This window comes from Chrysemys picta, chromosome 5, assembly GCF_011386835.1.
Source record: "Chrysemys picta bellii isolate R12L10 chromosome 5, ASM1138683v2, whole genome shotgun sequence".
Taxonomy (NCBI): Eukaryota; Metazoa; Chordata; order Testudines; family Emydidae; genus Chrysemys; species Chrysemys picta.
The window spans coordinates 61,032,875-61,058,985 of NC_088795.1; the positions used below are offsets into that span (position 1 = coordinate 61,032,875).

Below are 26,111 nucleotides of genomic sequence, written 5' to 3' on the forward strand. Positions count from 1 at the left end.
TGTAATGAACGCTAAGGTAAACAGAAAAATAAATGTCCGCTTTTCAGTACAAAAGGCTAAACAACATGCCTCATTTAGTTCTATTTAGAAACAATTCTATCTCTGCGGGTGATGCTATGATAGTGTTCGTTAAACTATAATTTTATTGGTGACAATAATGTGTTTTTTTGTGATGCTATTACTCTATTTCTCACCCCCCCAACACGCTTAGCTCCAATTTTAAGATTAATAATTTCAATATAACTTTCATTTTAAAAAAGAATGATAATCTAGGCCATATACATTATGTAAGGTTGCCATGGTAACAGTTTCTCTGAGGGGAAAACTGGCTGTCTGTAGTTTCCACAGAAACCACTCCCTGCTGAGAAAGGTGCCTTGAAGGGAAGAGATGAGAATATAAATGAGAGAGACAAAAAGACACACACACACACAGAGCGATGTCATATGATCTCTGCAGCATCTGTACGCTGTAACAAAGTCAGTCATATATTTTTTTATGTTTTTAGTTTGTAGTTTTTCATTGCAAGACCAGCTTCCCTATTCTCCAATCATGTAAACTCTGATTTGCCAATCCCTCACCTCCGTGGAGCTGGGTTTGTGGCCTGTGATTTGGAAATATTCCATGCCTGCAGAGAACTGAAACTGATTACGTCAGACGTTAAGGTCCAGGGCTCTAAGAATCACTGCATGGGAACATTTAAATGGTAAATGAGAGCTTTCTTTCTTTTCTTTTCTTTTTTTCTGAAAAATTCAACAAAGCTGGATATGGAAACATTTCCTTTTAAAATGAAGACGGGGAGGGGAGGAGTAATTATTTAATAATTCTGAAGAAGAAGGGTTTTGTTCTTGTTTGGGGGTAGACATGCCTTGTTAGAAAAATGTCTGATGAAAGGTCAGATAATAGTAAAAGACAAATTAACTTTGTTTTCAGATTTTACTGCTTAAGGAGTGTTTTTATTTTTAATGTCATCGTGAAAAAGCATTGAATACTATTTCCAAAATCCTTTTCTTCTGAAGAAATAGTGCTGATTTATTTTATTTCTTCAAGGACAATAACACCGTGACATTTGTTCAAGGGTTAGTGTAGCCATAACTACAGATTAACATGCTGGCTGCTTCATCTTCATCCTATCATCTCTCTGCCTCTTTATGAGGGAAAGAGGCTGACATGGTTATTAATCTGGCAGCTGAGTTGCATGCACGTAGAAAGCAAGTAGAGCAGAGCATATAGAAAATGAGTAGCTTTCAGATAGCAGCCTTCTTTTCACTCCTACCAGGCTTGAAAGGCAGGCTATAAAAAAGCTCTTTCTCTTCTTTGTGCTGGATCAGTGCACAAATATCGCAAACACAATTGTAAATGTAAGTATTCCTGGCCTGTGTGCTGCTTTCAGATTGCTAATTAAGGTTTCTAACTCCAGTGTTCTGGTTGAAAAAGCAGTGAGATGAAAGCCAAAAACATCCCCAGTGAGAATGTTTCTCTGCAGTATTGTAATGGTTTTCAGTGAAAATGCTAGAGAGAGAAGGGGATCCTTGGTAGATTTACAGAACAAATACGTTACAATTGTGTTAGTTGATTTTTAGGATGTCTGTACTGCTTTGTTTGTGACGGGAAGAGCCAGAAGCCTGATAGAAATGCTATTAGATAGTATTTGAGGTACAGGGAGAAAGATACCTCTGCATAAAGAGACTATTTGCAAGCACAAAAGAAAGGAATTTCTCCTGGCATTTTTCACCTGGAATTCTTTTTTTTTTTTAAACATACAAACAAACATAGAATTGGACTTCTAATTAAGAAATTCTACAGTAACTTATTATAGAAGAAAAACCAAATCTCCATCATCGGGGCACTATTTAGCTTGCTTCTGAACTGATAAGAACAATGAAAATAGCAGGGTGAGCAATGCATGTTTTTCACCAAATCTCTCACCCTATGTAGTGAGAGATGAGCTTTGTTTGCTATAAGGCATGAATACAGAATAACATGGTGGTTGGGAAGCAGAGGAGTTGCAGGTTTCTCAGTGCTGCAGACAGGAATTGTAAATAAGAACACAGGCGTTGGTTGGTATGTTTTGTGCTTTTTATAACCTGATCATAGCATCAAAGATAATAGCATCTTGATTTACAATCTCCTGTATAATGCAAGCATTTTATACTGTGGTTACTCCACTGCAGTGAATTTCAGTTCATAGCTGGTGAAATCTTAATATTCTATGAATGAAATCTGCATATTGAAAACAATCTGCAACCAGTACTGCGTACAAATTTCAGATAACTGCATCAGAAATGCCTGCCATATCCAGTTTCTTTGAGTTGTCATGTCATGTTTATTTCTTTACAGGATTTGTTATTTATGAGGCGCTGTCACAGTACTGTGAACCCTTTATGATCCATGCAAAAATTTAATTACTGCAGTTCTTTTAAACAGGTGACCAGCATGAAGTGATTATGAAGATTGTGTTTGTTTCATGTGTCACTGTATGGCAAATAAAGGGCCAAATGCATCCCTTGTGTAATTCCAGTGATGTCAATGTAGTTACACCAGGGATGCATTTGGCTGCTTTTGCTGAAATTCAGGCACCAGTGAACATGTAGATGTCTCTCTCCACTGCAGCTACTTATTCCTCCCGCCCTACTTATACAGTATATGGCGATACACGTGCCTTCACCATTAGTTATTTATGAAAATGGTCATCTTTGATCACAATTGGTCGAGTTAGGTTTCCCCAGGCAGATTGGCAGCAAGCCAACTGCTGAAACAAGTGGTGACCTCTAAGGACTATGTCTATCAGAAAAATGTAATAAGATTAAAATAGCAGGCATCAAGGGTAGTGGGGCTAGGGAAAGGTTGCCAGCTGGGGATGGCATTCATCTAATGGCAGCTTATTCAATAAATGCTGAAAGCCAAAAATAGGTCCCTTGAATGCAGAGAAATTATCTATGACTTCACTGAATCTATTCACAAGTTCTTCCAGGAGAATTTGGAACAGGGCTTAAAAGTCTGAGATTTTTAAAAATCTGTGCAGGATCTTTCTGTCTGCTGTGCTTCATTTCAGAATCCAAGGTTATTCTCTCTCTCTCTCTCTCTCTCTCACACACACATACACACACACACACACACACACACACACAATGGGCGGGGAGGGGCAAGCAGAGTAAGCAAAAACTCTTTTCTCTTTCAGTTGTGCTTCACATTGTACCAGATTTCATCCAAAAAGTTTCATCTCTGCTCTGAACTGATCATGCCTAAACAAAGTTCAGTGATGCAGAGATATGCAGTGAAATTTGCAAATGTGTGCACTGACTTTTTAGGCATATGCTCACTGAATGTTAAACAACCCCTGCAGTTCCTGGTGCTGTTTCTATTATGCACATTAGTGATATTAGACTTTTTTTTTTTTAAGCACTGGAGGGAATACAGTCCACTCTTGACATTTACTATTGCAGTAGTTACATTTATCCTGGAATTTTCGGTATTTTCCATTCTAAATGGAGGTAAAGGCTGAGGTGTAATAAATGACAAAATATTAATGATGGTAAATCCATAACCATCTTCATTATGCTCTGAGGTACTGAAGATGAAGAAGATCCTCTTCTCCATAGTTTCCTTGTTTTTTTCCCCCCAGACCGGGGCCCTGCCTCCCTCCCAATTACTCCTCCCCACAAAGAATATTACCCTTCCTATTTTCTTAGTGCCGTATGGCCCTAAAACTTTGTGCCCCAAGCTGACTGCATAGTGGTTGTTTTTAAGTCCAGAAGGGACCATTTTGATTATCTAGTCTGGCTTCTTGCATAACACATAGAGCTGGTTGAAATTTAGAAGTTTCATTTGGGGTTTTTCATATCAGTTTTATCATCTTTACATTATTTCATGACACATCAATAGTTGTCCTGCATAATATACATGCAGTACTACTGATGTCATAACATGATATAATAGTTGAAACACTGTATTATTTTTAATTTATTTTGTTCTGAAAATCATTAAATGCAGCTGCTACTTAGTACTCTTTTCTAGATTAGTATCTCCTGTTTGTGTTGTAATGAAACAGTTTGACACTTGTATTATTTCAACTATTATGTCATATTATGGTATGTCAAGACTAATCATGCTGATGTCATGAAACAATGCAAAAGTAATAAAAATCATATGTATATGATAAAAAAATAAAATTTGAAACCAAACATAGACATTTTTAAAAAAACTTTCCCCCAAACTGAAAAAAAAAATTCTAAATGTTTTTCTTTCATGAGAAACTTTGTCGAAATTTGTCCAAAAAATGGTTTAATCAAAACAGCTTTTTCCAACAAAAGCCTGTTTTAATAAACATTTTCTGATCAACTCTAATAATGCAGGTCAAAAAGCCTCACTAAGTAATTTCTATGTCAATCCCATAACTTTTGTTGGAGCTATAGCATATAGAAAGATATTCAGTCATGATTGGAAGACTTTAAGTGATGGAGAATTCACCAGAACCCTAGGTAAGTTATTCCAGGGTTTAGCTACCCTGATTGTTGTGGGGTTTTTTTGCCATTGACTTCAGTGGGGCCACAATGTTGCCCATTAATTTAAGAGTTTTTTAAAGACTGAAGTGAGAGTCTATATACTGAAAGATTTAGTGAGCTTTTTCTATAAAAAGTATTCTAATTAACTGACTAGTATGTAGACCCTTCACTGGATTGAATCTGAACTGCTAGAATGTGTCATAAGTGCTATTCTGCAGACAGTGATTCCTCATTAGTTCTGGGGGCCTGTTTTAGGAGTAGGAGGATTTGAGTTCTATTGACTTGAAAATCTAAATGCCAGTGGTGTGCAGTCTAGTGACAAATGTGAAACCCTAGGTGGCCATAGATTTGTTACAATATATTTAGCCCACAGACAAATTTTAAATCAGTCATTAGTAAATTCTTAGGCATTAGAAAATTACTAAGTAAAAGGTAGAGCAATGAGGCTGAAAATTGGTTAAAGAATTAAATCAACTAATGCCAAACTTATAGCCTCAGGAACACCAGACATGCTAATATGTGTTTATTAAACCATAGGGCAAATTTGGTCCTTGTATATAAACATACTGAAAATTGTCAAGGCAGACATTTTGCCCTATTATAGTCCGAACAGTGGGATGACCGATGCCATCTCTTTTCCCACCAAAATGGAGATTGGTTGATGTAGTTTTCAAAATGTGTAAGAATTTTTTTCAGTGTATTTTAATTTATTGTTTAATCATTAAAGGGCGGTTTTTCAAGTAACAGACTCAGGCTTGCTTGGTGTAGTGCTCAGTATGACCACCACTGCATGGACCCAGGTAAAATCCTGCGCTCTTAGAAATCAATAGTTATTGATGAGAAAAGAAGCAATTATTTTCATTGTAATTAGGGGGATGCTAGTGATGGGTTGGTTAGGCTCTGACCTTGACACTTCACACACTGAAAATAAATAATTGCTGCTAATTCATTATTCCAAATAGCCTGTCTCAGAAAATGTAAACACAGAAGAAATAGTACACAAATTACTGTTGTTTTTACATCAGGGAAGGCCAGAATTTATCACTGGATGGCACTGAGTGGTTATGGCATTCTTTTCTGGCTCATGTTCATTTAAAAATAGTTCTGCCCTTTTAAAAAACATTCTGAATATTTTTGCTATGCTTTAAGTTGGAAGAGGGGAGGATAAATAGACACTGAGGGGCAGATTCTCTCTCCCACCTGAGCTCAGGCGTAGTGGAGAGTGACAGGGCCGGCTCCAGGCACCAGCTTAACAAGCAGGTGCTTGGGGTGGCCAAGGGAGAGGGGGCGGCACCTGCAGCAATTCGGGAGCGGCAGGTCCCTCACTCCCTCTAGGAGTGAAGGACCTGCTGCTGAACTGCCGCCACCGATCGTGGCTTTTTTTTTGTTTGTTTGGGGCCGCAGAAATGCTGGAGCCGGCCCTGGAGAGTGAGGACTGAGGAGAATCAGTTGTCTCTTCCTGATGCTCAGTCACATAGCCCTGGCACAAGTTAGAGGTGCACAAGAGCCCTTCCACTTAAGGGCTGGACATGGCAGCTGCTTCTGGGAGCAGCGTGGAGCTAGGGTAGGCAGGGAGACTGCCTTAGTCCTGCTGCGCCACCGACTGAGGTAAGCACTGCCCGGCCAGAGCCTGCACCCTCTGCCCCAGGTCAGAACCCCCTCCTGCACCCTAACTCCCTCTCAGACCTCAACCCCTTGCTCCAGCCGGGAGCCCCCTCCCACATCCTGAACCCCTCATTTCTGGCCCCATCCAAGACCCTAGGGGAAGCCCCGAGCCTCCCCACCCTCCCATGGGAATGGAGCCATGAGCACCGACTTGTCCTGCTGTGGGAGGAAGCCCCAAGTTTCTGTGTTTTCCCCTCCCCACCCCCCTACAGGGCTGTGTGTGGCCCATGACTGATTTTTTTTTCTATGGGTCAGTGGCCCCTGATAGAAAAAAGGTTCCCCACCCCTGCTTTAAATTATTACCATGATAAGGTGTAACAATTAAGAATAGATACAGGACTCTCTGTTACACTAGAGATATAGTTCTTTGGGTCAATAGATTGCCCTGTGTATAGACAGACAGACACTTCCAAAATACAGACAACAATCAATGGCTAAATATAAGAATAATTCCATTCTAGTTTTATCTACATACACAGAACAGATGCTGCAGTAACACAGCTTTAACCAAAGAGGAATTGATAAAGAAATGGGGTCTGGGTGGTACAAGAAACTCCATCCATCATTTTCCAAAATACATACTGAATAACTCAATTGTTGCTGCTAACAGTTGCTGGCTGTTTTATGCATGATGGACAAACTACGAGCTAAGACAGGAAAATACAGTGACAGTACAGTCTTTTTCCATTCAGTGGGCCTGATTCACTCCCTAGGTTCCAGTGGTTTCCACTGAACCCAGGCTCCACTGGTGAGTGCACTCGAGGGGATTCAATGGCATAAGCTGCCCACCATCTCCTGTTTCCAAGGGGGTCTAACATATGTTAACACAGCCCCAAAATTGAGTTGAGCCAGCCCAAGAGGCAACAGAAGTAGGCTGATACTCCTTGTTGTGGGCCTTCTATACAGCCCTATTTGGTGCTTAAAACTACCATTTCCTGACAGAAACTACCCTCACCCCTAACTCCTTTCAAAGTAACAGAGAGTCCTGTGGCACCTTTAAGACTATCAGATGTATTGGAGCATTATCCTACGTAAAAGGATAAATGGACACAAGTCAGATATCGGGAATGGCAATATACAAAAACCTGTAGTAGAACACTTCAACCTCCCTGGCCACACAATAGCAGATGTAAAGGTAGCCATCTTACAGCAAAAAAACATCAGGACCAGACTCCAAAGAGAAACTGCTGAACTTCAGTTCATTTGCAAATTTGACACCATCAGATCAGGATTAAACAAAGACTGTGAATGGCTAGCCAACTACAGAAATCGTTTCTCCTCCCTTGGTGTTCACACTTCAACTGCTAGCAGAGGACCTCACCCTCCCTGATTGAAATAACCTCGTTATCTCCAGACTGATTCTTGCCAGCATATTTATACCTGCCCCTGGAAATTTTCATTACATGCATCCGACGAAGTGGGCATTCACCCACGAAAGCTTATGCTCCAATACATCTGTTAGTCTTAAAGGTGCCACAGGACTCTCTGTTGCTTTTTACAGATCCAGACTAACACGGCTACCCCTGTGATTCTTTCAAAGTGTAAGGTTTTACACTGTTTCCTAAAGATGGTCAGACTCTGTTCTCATGTAATATCCTCTGCCATAGCTGGGTCCCCTCAACAGAAAATGCTTCGATCTCTGCTCTCAAAGACTTCATCCTGGGCTTTGTAATCTGTATTGTCCCAGAGGAAAACAGCTGTCATGGTGTTTCATAGATGAAAATTTGCTTGTCATAGTATCTGGAGCTTGATCCCTCAATTGCTTTGAAAAGCCTTAAGCTGGCATCAGAAGCTAAGTGCGATCCAGTGGAGGGACTTGAGCACAGACCTGATGAACTTGTGGCAGAATAAACCATGCAGTAGGTGGGCAGCCATAATCTGTACCATCTGCACCATGTGAATCATCTTCCCATTCAGCTTCAGATAACCATGAATTTCAGTAATCCAGCTTGGAGGTGACAGATGCCTGGAGCTTTGTGGTCAAGTCTGGGAGAAAGGTGCAATGTTTCCCAGCAAACTGGAGATTAAAGATGGCATATTGATGTATGACCAGGTAGCATATGATTTAGAATTCTCCCTTTCTTCATGTTTATAGCTCTCTAACGTCTTCTGAAATCACAAGCTTTCTATAATAAAAATGTATCTTCATTTTGGCTTTGTGCTAATTCTTATTATGCTACGATACCATCATCCTTTTTAGAGTTGCTCTTTTCCATGAGAGCTATTTTCTTCTCCACAGTATTGGAAGGAGCAGATGAGATTAAATAGGCACAAATACTCACTCTATGTAAGCGGGGGAATGGTCCCGCTATTGTGGGGAACTTTCCGGGCTTCTGCACTACCCCAGTGAAGTGGGCTAGCAAAAGGATCTGAGTCCTGGCTCCCACTTCCTTTACCCAGAGGCCTCCCTGCCCTTGAGGACTCCCCTTCCACTCTCCTGTCTGGCAGAGTCCTCGTAAACCCTGACAAGGCTGAGCCCAGGATTCCTGGGGGGCTCGACCCCCAACCCTGCTGTGGTCACCCAGGACAGGGGCTAGGGTGTCCCCACTCCGGGGTACTCTCTCTGCACTGGGCACCTCCCTGACCAACTGATCATTTCATACAATTTAAAGCAAATACAAGTTGTTTAATTAACAATTAATTTTAAAAAAGAATAAGGAAAAATGGGAAAGGTTAAAGGAGAACACATCACCCTGCTCTGTGGCAGGGAACAGCACAAACAGTGTCTCTGGAACGTCAGGGCAGTTCACAGTCTGTTCCTTGTAGGTCCCAGGCCTCCTTCTCAGGCCCTGGCTGTGCTGCAGGGATGCTGCGGGTTGGACACTTGCTCTGGCGGTAGCCACACGCTCTCAGGCTCTAGGTGGCAGGACCCTTTTTCCCAGCGTCGCCCCTGCCCGGTCGGGGTTACAATCCCCTCCAAGTCTGGCCTGCAAGGCCTCTTGGCTGAGGCGTCTCCCTGCGCTGGGCCCACTGCCCAGGGTCCCCCTCACTCTCCCCAGCTGCTCACCACACCCAGCTCCGGACGGCTCCAGCCCCAGCTCCAGCTCCACTCTGCCTCAGCACGGCTGCTGCTGCTGTCTGCCTTCAGCTCCCTGGGCTGCTTCTCTGGCCTCTCTGGCTCTGGTTGCTACAGCTCTGCCCCCAGGACAGGTCTGCTCTGCAGGCTGCTTCTGTGACTCTGCTCCCAGCTCTGACCTGCTTCCTAGCTGCTTGTCTGGCCCCTCTGGCTCCGGTTGCTGCAGGTCTGCTCTCTCTGGGCTGTGCTCTGGCTTTGGGGCTGCAGCTCTGCTTCCAGCAACTTAGCTCGGGCCCCTTCTCTCTCCTTAGCTCGGCCCCACTCTGTCTGACCCAGGCAAATCCAGTTGACACAGAGGACGGGACCTGCCTGGCCTCCTGACTCTCTGATTAGTCTGCCCGCCCTGTCAATCAGGCTGATCTGGAGCATTGGCCTCTCCCCATTATTCCTGGGAACTGTCAGTCTCAGGCTCCTGATTTGCCATCGACTCTTCCCCTTTTAGTGCTGGGAGCTAGCCAACCAAAACACCCCCACTGAATGTTAGTAAGGGGGCAACAGTCCCCTTACATCTAGAACAAGACCACCCAATCAGATGGGTTCAGAGAACATTTTGAGGCAAGCTCCCTTCAGATACTGGTGAATTCTGTTACTGGGGTGCCATATAAAAAGTGATATCTGAATAGGTGTCGATAATGAATATTACACACAAAAAGCTGGTCATGGGGATGGAGAGGGGAAGGGCAAGTTTGCCCATGAGGAGAGGCTGCTAGGGACCTAGTAGCCAGGGAAGCCTAGCCCAGGACAGTGGCTACCCTTTCCTTCCCCATCTTCCCTTGTTTAGGGCAGATTGACACTGCAGCCCTGAGAGGGGCTCTGGATGTCTGCTCTCTGTCAGTGCCCTGTAGCTGGATCTGAGGAGCAGCACCAGGGACTGAAGGTAATTACACCCAGAAAGGACCACAGGAGCGGGCTTAAGTCCCCCAGGGAACAATGAGTTTGCCCATGAGTGGAGATTCTTGTAGGGGATACAGGGGCAAGAGACTGGAAGAGACTACAGCCGATCCCAGGCTGAGGGTCAGCCAGCTACACAAGGGAAAAAATGTAGATCTGATGAGAAACCTGGATGCAGGAGGAGACTAGTGACTGGCTGGGCAAAGAGACTGGGACAAAGGGTGGGGGGACACCGAAATTGGACAAAGAGCCGAGGGAAGGAGATTGGGGCTGGCAGCCATTGGGACTGGGGATTGTGGGAGGTACCTGGAAGCCAGGTAGTGGAGTTGTAGGAGGGACAGGCCTTCTCTGAAGTTCAGAGAGGCCCAGGCCCTTAGCCATAATAAAAATAAAAAATGACAACACATTAAAATAAAATAAGGCACCCAAAAAAAGTGAGACATAATTTGAATATTTCTCTTATTTGCAGCTCTAAGCTGAAAGAGTGTCACATTTTGGTCTGATAGGGATGTGCATAAAAACAAGTTGTGAAACTTATCAAATTCCAAAAAATTAACAAGTGTCTAAATTTGAGGCCCCATTTGAGCTTGAGGCCCAGGCCAAATGCCCCTCTCCCCGGATTGGTCCTGGGGAGGGGGAAGACACAGTTCAGAACTGGAGCTGGAAGAGAGGAACTGGAACTGTATGGGCAAAGAGACTGTGGACAAGGAGCCATGAGGATTGTCTCACCCCCAAGGGTGGCTTGCATCACAGTTTGGCTACACCCCAAATCTACAAGCCCCAGTAAATCCTTCCCTTGTACCCATACTGGAACAGTCAACATGGAAGGAGTCCCAGGGGCCCTCTCTTCTGCTGTCCAATCTCTGCATATTCACATTGCATCCATGGGCACTCTTTCCTCATGTGCCCCTGTTGCCCACAGAATATCAGGTTACTGAGTTCATTCCTGTGGGTTCCTTCCCATCAGGGAGTTGGTTTAAATTATGAATGGGACCCAAGTCTGAGCTCAAGGGCTCCGCTCTAGTTGTTTGTGTCAGGTGGTTATCTGGGTGATACCTCATCCAAGCTTGGCCCTGAGACTTGCTGAGGTTTTCTCCTCTCTGTATGGGTAGCTTGGGTTGCTGGGATGGGGTTTGTACATGTTTTTCATCACGCCTGGGGTTCAGTGTCTGCTGGCGGGTATCCAGTCCTGTCAGTGCCCCTAGCTGATGAATAGGCAGAGGCTGTGGATGGTCCATCAATAGTGACCAATCGGCTATGAGAAAATTCTCCATCAGCTGCACCACATCCAACAATGACTCAGAATTATGGTTGAGCACCCCCTCCTGGAAGCATGGATACAAACCAGTTTGTTAAGACCAACTCTGTAACTTGGGCCCTGGAGTGCTCCCCTGCATGAAGCCACCACCAGCAATGCTCTTTTAATCATTGTGCCAGCACCTGGGGGCATGGCCCTTGGGGTAGCTTTGCTTTAAAACACTATCAACGTCTCCTTGCTTAAAGCCAGGAAATCTAAAATAGTGGCCTTCACCCAAATGTAGTCTTGATCCAAAGCAGGCTCAAGATTATAGTAGGTCAGCTGTGCCTATCCCATCAGATATGGAGCTAAAACTAAGGCCCAATGCTCTGGAGGTTATTGAGAGGCCAGTGCCACCCTCTCAAAGACAGTGAGGAATGCTTCCAGAGCATCAGCTGGGCCCATCTTAGTTAACTTCACTGGCACAGGTGGTAGAGCTCTTCCTGGTATTGGGCCCTGCAGGGTCTCCCTGGGCAGGGGGCGGTGGTCTTAACTGTTGCAGGAAGTCTCTCTGGAGTTATTGCTGCTGGGACACAACCTCCTTCAGCAACTGCTGTTGCTGCTGCAGGACTTAGATCTGCTGCTGGGCCATCCACTGCTGCAACATCTGCTGCTGGAATTGCTGATGCTGGTTGGCCTGCTGATGCTGCCACTCTGCCACCCACTTACACCAGTAGTCAGGGTCCATCTTGGCGGAAGCTTCCTCTCAATGGACTGGTGTGAAGCCTGTTTCTGTCTCAGGGCCTTGTAACAGGTGTAGGGCTTAATCACCCGCATTCTCCACCAATTGTAGTCAACTGACACTCAGCCTGAGCTTGGCTGTAGTCTCTTCCAGTCTCTTGTTCCTGAGTCCCCTTCAGGAACCCCCACTCCTGGGCAAGCTCACTGTTCCCCATGGGAGTTAAAAGCCCACTCCTAGTTTTTTTTCTGGGTCTTATTACATCCAGTCCCTGGTGCTGCTCCTCAGGTCCGGCTACAGGGCACTGCTGGAGGGCAGATGCTCAGAGCCCCTCTCAGGGCTGCAGTGTCTGTCTGCCCTAAACAGGTGGGGGAGGGAGTCTCAGGCTGGGCTTCCCTGGTGGCTGGACTCTCTAGCAGCCTCTCTTCTTGGGAAAACCACTCCCACTGCTCTGTGACCAACTTCACCTTTTTAAGCTCTCCTTCTCCAGGTAGACCATGCTCTGAAGGTATGCCTAATTGGCATGGCCTGAATGTAGAGATGCTTGTTAGACTTGCTTTTAGTGGGATGGGGTATGTTCCATCACACCTTGCCACCACGCACGTTCCCAGTCCCAGTCTCCTTCCCCAACTAGTCCCCCTGCTCCCCTCCTGTTTGATGACTTCTCAAGGTTCCTTCCAGCCCTACATTTCTATGATATCTTCAAGTTAGTGGGTTCAATAAAACTGTGTTCTGAAAAGAGCTTCCTAAGCCTAGCTCTTAAAGATTTTTCAGAAGAAATCTGAATATTAATGAGAGATTTCTTGGGAACTGGAATTTCCATTTTGTGGGAAATTCCACAATTTCAACAAAATTCACTCTGAATTAGAATGAAATGTTGAATTTTGAAATTTCTCACAACATGTAATTTTCAAAAATAATTCACTTTGGATCAATTAAAATGTTTTGTTTCAATAAAATTGAATCAAAATTTACTTAATATTTTTTCAAATTGCATATTTTAATTTTCATACTCTTTTTTAAAATGTATTTTTACTTTATTTTTATGTTGTTTTTTAAATAAATTTCACTGATATCGATGTGGAATATTTTGATTTTTGACAAATGGAAAAATGTTCTCGCAGAAAAGTTTCAACTGGATCCCATGTTAATTAGTGTTGAAACTGAATCCCTCCCATGCCTTCAAATGTTGTTTAGGGACACAAACAAAGCTCCACTGTTCCTGCCTATCCTGGGCTCCTCTTTGCATGTCCCCTATGTTGCTAAGTCTCATTAAGTTTTACCTCTCTAAGTACTGTTTGACAGAGGGATTCTTTCGGTTGGCCCCATTTACATGTTTCTCCAGCTGCTCAATGGGACAGCGGCTGTGGCAGATACTCTGCCTTTCTTCTTAACACATGTCCCAGATATTTCCATTCTTTTCAGAATAACTTTAGAGATAAGAAGTTGCTCTCTGACAAATCTTGGCACTTGTTATAAATTCATTTAATGTAATACCTAGTATTTTCCTGATAAATTTGCTTTCTAAGGCATTTAGTTGTCTGTCTCTTGTTATTCTGAATTGTTGAGATTCACTCATTTGTGTGGTTTTAAATTATGCTTTGTGCATAATTTAAGGAGGTAAAATCTAAGCTTTTACCTCCTGTGTAACACCAGCAGATTCAAAAATGCTATCCTTTAGGAACCATCCTATATAAAAGTGCCAAAGGGCTGAGTGCAAATCAAGCCTCCATCCTGGTTGACTTGTGCTGTCTGGTATCTTTTACCTCTCCTATCTGTGACCAAGAAATATAGTATAAAAACTACTAAATTAATTCAGGCAGCTCTCATTACCCTGGTAATTTCCAGAGCAGCAGTTCTTACTTAGTCAAACACCATTAGACTGTCTCTTGGCCTGAGCTCTCGGTACCTTTCATATACAGCTGGAGTCAAACAGCAATTAAAAGAAGAGTAATTAATTCAGTGACCAGAGTAAGAAGCCTCTTTTTAAAAAAAAAAAAACATATTACATTGCAGAGACGAGTGTTCGTAAGCAATTGAGGCTTGGTTTATGCACCCAGCTTATGTTGATATAACTGCATCACTTAAGGGTGTGACACACTTATACCGACCTAACTCCCACTTTGTCGGCGGGAGGGCTTCTCCTGTCGACATAGCTATTGCCTTTCAGGGAGATGGAGGACCTGCCTAAGTAATGTCTTTACTAAGTGCTACAGCAGTGCAGTAAGTGTAGATGAGCCCAGAGAAACACACAAACAAACAAATAGGAATTCTGATGGCATGCTGCTTACCTAACAGGTGGACAACTGGAAAGAGGTCAAACGTGGTTCTGCTTTACAACTGAGTATATTCCACATACACAAGCAGAAGTGAAGTCTGTAGGTTACAGTATATTCATAATGTAGGGATGGTGAGTACACAGGCCAGGAAGAATGACTGAGCATACTCCAGACCGGAGGCTCAGAAGCTAAAATGTAATTGTTTAAAGTGAGTTGGTTAGAGAGCCAGCGTAAGAGACAGGATCTGCACAGAGAGCCTATTAGTTGTGAAGAGACAATGAGTTTCTTCCAGAATATCTGGGGGGTCGGGGGGAATCTAACATCTTGTGTGTGTGTGTGTGTGTGTGTGTTAGTTAAAAAAGCAGTGTAAGTGAGACTGACTATAACTGGTGTTACTGAAAATACATGATTCAAGCTACAAGCAAAATTGTAAAGCATTTAGAGTCAGATTATAACTGAGATTTTATTTCAACCTTTCTCCTCCTGTATATGCCCAGATGATCTCTACTAATATAGACATACAGCTCACATTTTTTTTTTTTTGCATTTTTTAAAGGTTTGTTTTAATCTGGCAAAAATAAATAAATCAACTTGCTTAAGACTTTTCAGGCTAGGCAATATTTAAATACACATTAAATGTAACCCAGTGATAAAATTTGCAAAAAGGCCATCTAGGCATCTTAATTTTCAGTTTAAAAACTAATAAATTGAATTACAACTGCCCTCAGATTGAAAGCAAAATTAAATACCACCCTTTTTATTTCCATTCTTGTCCTTTGTATTTCATTTTTAAATATAGATGTACAGCTATTAAATATTTTCTTATGGGAATATATTGTATTTTCACAACTAGTAACTGCATCATTAAACATACAATCTTTGACAAATGATTTTAATGGAGAACTTGTTTAAAATGCACCTAAAAAATTGCAACTATTGCTAGTAACTTTCAAAAATGTTTAAGGAATTAAAAAAAGTATTTAGTTTTTCATATAAGCAAGACAGTGTTAGTAGAACATAAAGTCTTATCAGTCTGCATTAGTTTGGTCATTATTATTGGATTTAATAGACGTGGGTAGGAATTTCTGACAGAACAGTTCCCTGATTCTTCAGTGATCCACTAATTCTTTGTGTCATTGCCTGTTATAAGAACTAATGGACCTTGGTTGCTCAGTCTGCTGATATGGCCTGATCTCTAATTTTCAGGTTCTTTATATATTCAATTATTTGATAAATTACTGTGTGAGTATTTTCAACCCTGTTTTTTTTAGAACTGATCTGTGCTGCAACTATAATCTGATACAACATGGTGAAAAGTTGTAGTACAAATAGACCTCACCTGGTCACAATAAGTGGGGTCAGACCCTGTATAGGCCAAAGCTTTATTCTGATCTTAGGGACACAGTTTGGTCCCAGTTACATATTGTAACTGGGTCAAGAGACAACTATCTTTTGACTGAATTCTGTTACTTGGCTACAATTGTAGTGTAGGTGGGGCCCTAATTTGTGGAAATCTCCATATTGTTGTTTCATGTCTATTGCTGTTGAACCTATTTTTCTTCCATTCCTTACGCAGCTTTTAAAATAGGGGTTTGCCTGGCAAACAGGATGGCTCTGTTCATATTTGAGTAAATGATAGTCCTTTGTTACAGCCAGGTGATTCCAGTTAAAATGTTTAATTATTTACGTGTCCACATGCTAGGTAACTAGCACATTTTCCCCCTTCTTTGATAACAGACTATGGGGGGCCTTACGAAGTATACTGACTATAATGTTTTGCTGATAATGCCTCCAGGGACGTTAGTCCCAGCTGGGAGAGAGGGGAGGAGGACAGAAATGGAGTTCCCCTTCCCTGCACTGAGCAGCCGGGGCTGGGTCAGATCAAGCCCCACAAACTTTCCCTCGCTGGAGGAAGCTCTGCACTGTGGGGGTCAGGAGGAGTGTTTGGGTGCAGGGGGTTGAGGCTCAGCAGGGGGTTGGGTGCAGGGGGGAGTCCGGATGCACAGGGTTTGGGCGGACAGGGGGAGCAGCGCCCTGTACAGTGACCCTTCCCTCCACCCATGCACCCATAGCTCCTTCTGCATCAAGAGCCCTCCCACACCCAGAACCCCCCCCACCAAGCCCCCCAAACCACTAGCCTGCTGAGCCTCACCCTCTGCATCAGGGGCCCCCCAGACCCTCACCCCACTAAGCCCCAACTGGCTACACCCTTCTCCCCCACCAAGCCCCACTCCCCCAACCCAACCCACTGAGCCCTAACTTGCACTTCCCTTCAGAATCCCATTCCCCCACTCCCAGATCCCACACCAAGCTATCCACACCCAGATTGCACTACACAGAATCTTGAGGGAATTCTGCACCAAAAAATTAAAATTCTGCAAAGTTCTGCCTATTTTAATTGTAAAAATAATACAGAAGCACAATAACAATAACCATACCATTTTCATTTATGTTGGTAATTTATTTCAAAAAACTTGTCAGCAAATAATTAAAAATGGTGTGATTATGTTGTGTAATTTTAACCAATAAAATATACAGAATTTTAAAATATTGTGTGCGGAATATTTAGGTGCAGAATTCCCTCAGGAGTAACAGATGTATATAGCTATAATACATCCATGCTTGGATGTCTAAAGAGGAGGTTGTGGCAAAAAATAATTTGTTAAATGAAAGGGAATGGGGGAACGTTTTCTTTTTTCGTATGAGGCTTCAGCAGATACAGGCATCCCCAGAGTCTTACTTGGCACTTGTTGTACTTTGGGAGGTATCATAAGGGGGTTAAATAGTTTCATAATAGGTAGTTCTCTCTTGAATTAGGAAATGGTCCAAAGGTTAATACACATGGTCTGGTCTGAGACTCAGCCCAGTTTTCCATTGATTGTGATCCCATATTTTAGTGCACTGAATCTGCATGTGATCTCCTTTTCAATTTCTGCCATATGCCTTTGTTTTCTTCTACAAAATAAAAATAATCAAATCACTTCACTTCTGGAGTCCGTCACCCCTCCCCCCACAGTTCTTTAGTTGTAAAGAAGTAACTTGTGACCCACTTTACAATTGAAAGCATGCCAATAAAATGTTAAACTACAAACTGTACTTTGTTCAGCATGGGCAACTTGAAAAGAAAAGTACCGAGTTATATGCATGACAGCTATTCATGGGGAAACAGGTGAGATTTAAACCATTCGGATTTAAACTGAGATTTAAACTGAGGTGGGGCCTGGATTGGGCTGAAGTCTGGGAATACAAGGGAAATAATACTGAAGTGGGGTTGCAGTCTGAGAAGAAAGGGGCACAGGGGAACAGTGAGGCAGGCTGGACTGAGGCCTGGAAAAAGGAAGGGAGACTCTGGTTCCAGGGTGAAGAATAAGGAGGGAGTAGAGATAAACTGCATGTTCTGAGGTCTGGGAAGGGGTAAGGAACATAGGTGAAACTAGATTAAACCTAAAGGCCAGGAAGAGGTGTGGAATGAGTTTTTTATGATTTTAATCAAATATTTTTTGGTTTCTGTTGCAGAAAACCAAAATATTTTCTTTTTTTATTGAGAAATTAAACAATTTTTATGACAGTTTTTTTTCTTTCAAAAATGTCCATTTAATCAAAAAGCCAATTTCAAGTGAGAAAATATTTAAACAAACAAACAAACAAACAAACAAACAAACAAACAAACAAGCTTAGATTTAGAGATGTGCACTAGTGGTTGCTGCCATGGGGTCAGTAGCTTTTGGATCACGTGTTTAAAGAGTGATATCTCCCAGGGTACTCAGCAGAGGACTAGCCAGTAAAAACACAAGCACTCAGTCCACACTTGAGCTTACACTGTTGATAGCACCAGTAACAAATTTCCTCGGGTAGACAAGGCCCTAAGGACAAGGAGCCAAATTCATCCTTGGCATAACTCCATTGGTGTTGAAGGAATTCTACTGAGAATGAATTTTTCTGAAGAGTGAGCCTTTTCAGCATAATCCACTCAATCAGCTCGTTCTTGCACTCTCCTTTGTTTCTTTATTTGTGGCTACACTGCATTAGCATCTTAAAGAAATTGCCATGGAAATCAGAGATGAGATAGCTACAAACAGACAAACTGTCTGTTCATAGCTATTCACAGCTCTGCCACAAACTCAGGTACAGTGTTTGTGCACCTTATACAAATCCATCGCGGATATTTGTTGCCAGTCCCTACCCCTAAGATCTAATAGTAGAAGAGAATAAGCAACATATGCCATATGGATGAGAGGGAGATAAACAAATACATAAAATAGTTATGTATGGAACAATTGTATATAGGTATAATTTTTTGTATTGCTTTGTAATTACATAAATAAATATCAATTTCCACAACTGTCCCTCATCCACCTCCCTCTGCCGGCGGCGGGACGTGCCGCATGTGCCCAGGGCGGGCTGGGGGGTGGGAGGCTCTGCGGGGCCGGGAAAAGCCCCGGCTCCCGCCCGCTGCCCAGCCCGGAGCCCTGGGGAGCCCCTCGGGAGACCGGACGCCACTGCGGCTCAGCTGTGCCAGCCCCGGCCCTCTGCACACCCATGCCACGCCGCGCTGCCCCTGGGGTCCCCGGCTCCCATGCACCGCCACTGCTCCCTGGGCTCGGGGGCTCCTGCAGCCGCTTCCAGGGGAGAGACAGCTTTGTCCCTGCCCGGTCCCGCTACAGGGCTCTGCCTCCTTGCACCCATCCAGCCTGTGCCTTGCCCGGGGCCCCGCTGGAGCCGTACGCCCTCGCCCACCCGGACTTCTTTGTTTCCCAGCGCTTCCTCTCAGTCCCCCCCAATGCTCTCTTTATCCCCAGCCCCCTCTGCATCGGAGCCACCTTTTGCCCTGGGGTGGCCAGTGCGCGCGGCCGGGGTGCTGTGTACGACCTGGCGGCGCGGCTGGGGCCTTCTAATGACCCCCGCCCCTGCGAAACTGATTTTTTGTTGTTGTTGTTGCTCCGGCGCCATTTTTTTTTGCTCCGCCCCTTCCTCCCCGCGACCCGATATTTCATCCCTGTGATCTGGTCACCCTAGGGGCAATGCAAGTAGTAAAGGGGATAAATGGGGAAGGGCAGAGTTGTGAAAGGCTTTGAAGGTTACAACAAAAATCTTGAGCTTGTTATGGGTGGAGGGATTCCAACAAGGAGAGTGATGTGCTCAGAATGATGAGCTAAGATGATCTTAGTAGCTGCTTTTCTATGGATGAGATAGGAACCACATGTGCATTAGGGAGGCCAGAGCAAGGGAAGCTGCAATAACCAAAACTAGAGATGATGAGGGTGTAGATGATGATGTTAGCTGACTGGACAGAAAAGAAAGGGTGGGTTGTAGAACTGTTATGAGGAAGAAGCAGTAAGATTTTATCACAGCCTGGATGTGTGGGCCTGGTGAAATGTTGTCAAAAATAACAGAGCATAGAGGTAGTGGAGAGGACAGAGCTGGATTAGGGTATAGGCATTATAGGCCCATGTTTTAGTACCCAGCTACTGAGTCATGTGATTGCACCAGAATCCCAGTGTTCATTTAAAAAAAAAAAAGATTCTATCCCTCCTGATTGTGAAGGAAAATGAAAATGTGACTCAAGCTTATCTGATGCAGTGATGTGTGCCTGAGTCTGCAGATAGCATTAACACCGCATTGAAAAAGATAGTGTAGTTCACACCTCTCAAAGCTATTGTTTCAGTCTAACACTCACCTTTGTAGGGGACTCCACTCCCCCATCTAAGCAAATACGCCCTGGCTGCTGGAGTAAATGCTGGGGGATCCTGCTGCCACCCTGACTGTCCAGGTGGGAAAGGGGACTCCTAATACTATCCTTCTTGTTCCCGAGATTCAGAAGGGCCTGCTGTGAGACTGAGGGGAGAAGGCCCTCTTGGGAAGGGAATGGTGGGCCATGGCTCTGGGAGAGGGTCATGAAGGTGGAGCCTCAAGGGACCCTATATCATGGTGTGTGTGAACAGGGCAGTGGATTACCTAATCTGACCCTGAACAAGGAATTTGAAGGAAAGATCAGGAGCTCAGATGGGGCTAGGTTATATTACAATTGACAAGACATCTGGGAGGAGATATTCAAATAACAGTAGGGTTACCATATTTCAACAATCAAAAAAGAGGACGGGAGGAGCCCCGCCCTAGCCCCGCCCCCGTCCTGCCCTAGCCCCGCCCCTGCCCCTTCCACTCCCCCCACTTCCCACCCCCTCAGAACCCCCAACCCTCCCCCCACTCCTTGTTCCCTGACTGCCCCCTCCTGGGAACCCCCCCACCTGTACTCTGCCCAAAACCTTACACCCCCAACCCCCAGACAGCCCCCCCCGAACTCCTGACCCATCCAACCCTCCCCCTGCTCCCTGTCTCTTGACTACCCCCCCCCAGAACCTCCCTGCCGCTTCTCTGACCCCCTGGCCCCCTTACCATGCCACTTAGAACAGAGTGCTGCAGAGCAGCGCGCTCAGCAGCAGGGGGAGGGGAGCAGGGTCGGAGCTCCAGACTGCCGGAGGGCCGAGGCGAATGGCCGGCCGGCGATCTGTGAATGCGGGGGGGGGGGGAGGAGGGGGAGGGAAAGAGAGGAGGGGAGTGGTCTCAAGTTGCAGGGGAGAGGAGGGGGAAGTGGAGGAAGGGCTCTGGCTGCCGGAGCCCTGTGCGAGTGGCACGATCCAGCCGGCTGCCCTGTAAGCCGCGCGTGCTCTGCATGGGGGGGAAATCCAGACATTTACAAATTCCCCCCGGACGCTATTTTTAACTCAAAAAAGCCGGACATGTCCGGGGGAATCCAGACGAATGGTAACCCTAATAACAGTCTAAAATACGTGATTGGATGGAAGGAGAAAGGTGAGGAGTGGAAGAGCATAACTGAGTCATTGACATAAAAGTGTTAGAAGAAGTTGCATACTACCTAGACAGAGTATAGGAGGGTAACCAAGACCATAGCCTGTGGCACAACCATGGAAAGTGGCAGACACTCTGAAGGAGACGTTGAAAGCTCAATTAATCAGAAAGGTAAGAGGAGAACCAGGTGAAAGCCAACGGAGCACTTGATTTTTAAGAAGTGACGTTTTGCTGTTTTTGGGTGAAGCTGCAGTATAGAACTTGAGATTTAGCCAGGAAGAGGTCGTTAGAGACTTGATGAGACCAAGGTGGTAGCATGAATAAAGGACCAAAAGGGCTTGGTATATGGTATTGAGGACAAGGGAGAGGAAAGAGACTGGAGAGAGGCTGAGGGAGGTTAGGGGAATGGATAGGGCCAAGACGGCAGCGTGGGGTGTTAGACAGCAAATGAGAAACCTCTGTCAGGGGAAAGAAGGTGATAGAAAGAGAGTGTGCTGGGAAGGGGTGAGAGGAGGAAGATCACATTGAATTTTGTCAATTCTTTTCTCTGGAAACATCTGTAAGAGTGTGGGCAAGAGAAAAAAAAAATTCTATACTGAACATAGGCCACAGCTGTGCTCCTAGTGTTTTTATTGATCTAAAAGCAGGACCAGGCTAAATGCAATGCAGATGCCTGTGAGATTTCTAAAAATGATTATATGTAAGTGAAGCAAATGTGTTTTTCCTGAAATGACACATTGATTTCCGCCCGCCCCCCCCTTCTGCTCTAAGCCTTTTTCTGATTAGTTGTAAACAGCACAACATTCATTGTTTCTTCCTAGTCAGCTCCTCTTACTCCCCTACTTTCCCCTTCTTAAGAATGAAACACAATATCTTAAACAAACAGAACCTAAAGAGGCTAATCATTGGCTCACATTGTCCCCTGATACTGCAGTCCCGCCTCTTTGGCTTGTGCTGACAAGCTGTTTATGTTTTTGCAAGGCCACCCTTTAACTCAGCCGCCTGATGACCATAATGGGACCAATTGTCTGAATGCTGCAGGGAACTGAATCTCCTGATCACAGAGACTGTATTTCAGCCTCTGATGCTCCTGAATGGACATTATGGAACACTAGTAAGTAGGCTTCTAACTGTGCCATTATAGGTTTTATCATGGGGCTATGGATAATCCACATTTAGCAGAACTAGTAAGAAATTGCAATTCAGATGTGCAGTTGTTAAAATAAATTATATCCTTCTGTATGAAATGAAAGAACAGCTGCTTTGTATTCAATGTCACGGCTACAAAGAACAGTCTATTTAATTTCAAATGAGAATGAGATCTTCCTGGATAAAACAGGGAGATAACAGGATGACGTTAACTGGACACAAGCTATTTAAACTTGCTTTGTGGTGTGTGTGTGTGTGTGGTTTTTTTTTGGGGGGTGTGTCAGTGTTTAAACTATATGGGGCTTAAGTTATCAGCATCTAGTTCTCTATCACACAAATTTACAATATTGTGGCAGTTTTTGTAGTCATAAATAGGACTTCAGAAAAGTGTGAAAGAGTTAGATAAGAGATACTGTAAAATGAATGCTCTATACAAGTGCTGAAAGGTGTTATATTCTAAGATATATTCCTACTAACTAAAAAAAGGATACAGGCTCAGCAATTTTAATATTCTTTGCTGCGTAATGTTATGAAATGTGCGCAGTTCCATGAAGCCGGAGACCTCAGAGTGGGGATGGGTTTAGCCTTCTGGATCCCCAAGTGTATCTTTTCTGGTTTTCAATATGCTAAAAAATAATCCTTAGTGCTTAGCCAGTTCTTTACATCTTTAAAGGGGTCTGAAAAGATTAACTAGTTACTCCTAAAAAACCCTTGTGAGGTAAATATTCTCATCCCTTTAGAAATGAGTACAGACCAACACTCTCTGAACTTTGGACGAGCCTGCATCTGGATTTAAGTTTGTGGCTTGAACCCAATGTAAATGTAGAAAACCGAGACACAATGGGTATACGTCTATACAACATTTTGGGGTGAGCAGAAGCAAGCACCCAGCCTGGGTAGACAGACTTGGGCTAGCAGAGCTTGTGCTAGCACTCTAAAAATAGCTGCATAGATAAAGCTTTGAAGTTGTGGCTTGGGCTGGAGGGGTTCTGAACCAAGCTACAGCGTGAGCCATAACTCAAAGCGTTGCCTATACAGTTGTTTTTTGGAGCAATAGGTGAAGTGCACTAGCCTGAGTCTGAGAAGTTTACTCCCACTCACTCCAAAATGCTCTGTAGACACGGGGTGCTGGAACGATTTGTACAGTGAGGGTGCTGAGAGCCATTGAACCAAACTGTAAACCCTGTATATAATGGAAACCACTTCAAGTCAGGGGGCGCAGCAGCACCCCCCCACACACACCCCTAGTTCCAGCACCTATGTGTAAAGATACTCAAAGGTGCTAAGTGACTTTCCAAGGCCAAACAGCAAGTCATTGCAAAAGCAAGTATTACAACTAAGGATATGGCTACTCTGGCGCTTTACAGCGCTGCAACTTTCTCGCTCAGGGGTGTGAAAAAACACACCCCTGAGTGCAGCAAGTTACAGCGCTGTAAGATAATCCCCTCGTGGAGGTGGACCACACTCGCTGCCATGGGAGCGCTCCCGCAGCAGTGCTTTGAAGTTTCGAGTGTAGCCACGGCCTTAGACTGGCTCTCCGTCTGGTACTCAGTTCACTAGACTAGTGTCTCTTTTTTGTTTTTTTGTTTTTGCAAAGTCCCATCAGAGAGCAGAATTTGAAGTGATGATGAGTGAACCTCAGAGGTTGGGTTTAGTTAAGAGAAACACCCACATGTTTCGCTACTTATCCAAATGACACAAACTATTCAGATCTGCAGTGGGCTGGAAACCTCAGGAGAGCAGATTCCTGCAGTATTTTTAGTGCTTCCTTTATCTGGTCTGGCTGGAAATATTCCATATGTCACACTGACAGCACTTAATACTTCCAGGATAGCCTTTCCTGCTGCCTTTTAGCTCTTCCTCTTTGGTAAAAGGTTTCCAGGCAAGAAAGACTCTTATTGTAAATTCATATGTTCACCATATTTAAAACTAACCTTTTTTTAAGCCAGAGGTCAGAAGTACTTTTACTTTGTTTGATTTAAATTATTATGAAGTTTGAGCCACAAACCAACCAGTACAAGGACGTTCTCAAGGAAGGCTGGGGGCCCAGTTCTCACTAGTATGGCCTGCAGTAAAGCTTTCCTAACTAGCCAGCTGAAAAGTCACCCAATGTGGGAGATTCCCTAGGGATTGTAGCATCAGCATATAGCCATCTTTGCCGTACTACTTGGATTCTATGCCATGACAGCTTGACCATACCTCAGAATCAGGCCTGACACCTTTAGCTCAGGTTCTTCGTATTCTTCCATGTGGCATTTAAGATCACTCAATGCTAGGAGCTTGGATTGTACAGGGTCATCTAAGCTTCAATATCTATGAAAATAGTGGCTAAATTACTATTCATTTAATTAAATATAAACCCTTGTTTAAAATAAAAATTGTCAAAGTGTGGGCTACCATCTCATTTAGTATGTTTTAGCTGGATGTGAGCTGATGTTCAAGAAACTAGGCTTTATTGTTGAAATGCTAAAGCAAATATTAACTCAGGTACATGGAATGAGCCATTATAATAGGCAAACCAATGCTAACTACAGAAATAAGGTGTTTCTATGTCAGGCCAGCTATTGTACGGCATAGGTCTTGTCTGATTCCATATAAGCAGTGCTTAGATATTGCAGCTTGAATAGCAGGCTTGATACAAATATGAAAATGGATTTTGTTGTTGTTGTGGATAAGTCAAAGCACCCTTGTCTTGCTTATTCCTAATAATATATAAGCTCATTGTATTGTGTCTGACTATTGAAAGAAATGATGTGTATGTCTGGAGTGCCACACATTATGGCTTGCTCAATAGGAGCTAATTGTACCTGTTTAATTTACCTCAGTCTAAAGAGGCAGCAGATTAAAATGGATTTCTTTCTCTCACCCTTACAGGGAGATAATTTTCCAGATATAGTCAAAGAGATTGATAAATCAGAGCATTGCACCAACATCCATCATAAAAAGAGCTGACCACGGTGTACCACATATCATCCTTAGATGATAGACACTCTGTGAAAACAAAGCGTGTAACAAATATTAATTAACTGAGCCTTAAAATACCCTATAAAGCCTATAACTGTTATCAATCCATCAGAGAAGTCTGCAGCAGAGCTGAGAGTAGAATCAAACTCTCCGGCTTCCAACGGCTGGGTCTGCCACAGACCTTTATTCTTCTGGTTCTGTATTTGCCTTTAAGTACATTTGCAAGGTAGCAGCTTTTTCTGTATTGTGAATAACTCAACAATTACATTTGTTAGTCTCTAAGGTGCCACAAGTACTCCTGTTCTTCTTTCAACAATTAATGGAGAGTATTAATTTGGGGTTAACGGTAACCCTGACTATTTAACTAATAGCCTTCTAAATATCCTTACCAATGCCTGAATACATAGTCTGTAAAGCTGAGTCTGATCTAATACATTTCCCCCTGGCCAGCTCTTGACAAAATGAATGTCAGACCAGCTCCCAGGCTTAGAAGCCATTTGCAGTACTCTTGGAAAATGATATTCTTGTGACGAACAGGAGGCAATTTTAAATTTGATTCGTTGGATCTGGAACTGGTGGCATGCTGAGCTCTCTCAATGCACAGTGAAAGCAGGAATTTGAGGGTGCTCATCACCTTGCAGGAGCAGCCCCTTAACACATGCAGTGCAAGTGTTGATGGTTCATATTTTTAAACAAGACACTTTTATCATTTTTCAGTTAAATTTAAAATCTGAGCTGGGTTGGGAGTGAAATACCTGACCTGCCCAGGTATCAAAGGGTCTCATCAAAATGACCGAGGAT

General features: G+C 43.8%; 1 protein-coding gene across 29 annotated transcripts in view; it reads left to right on the forward strand.

The window, feature by feature from the left end:
- The first annotated feature begins 360 nt into the window (after positions 1 to 360).
- Positions 361 to 26,111, forward strand: part of TRIM2 (tripartite motif containing 2) — a 110,298-nt gene continuing 84,547 nt past the window's right edge. For 4 of the 29 annotated variants that reach the window (XM_065597839.1, XM_065597850.1, XM_065597840.1 and 1 more), the window contains exon 1: positions 22,175 to 22,311. Coding sequence is in view for 2 of the 29 variants with exons in the window: in XM_065597873.1 (XP_065453945.1) it covers positions 22,282 to 22,311 (30 nt within the window). In the remaining 27 variants the exon portion in view is untranslated. The other 25 variants (XM_042850243.2, XM_065597844.1, XM_065597860.1 and 22 more) reach the window with 17 other exon arrangements.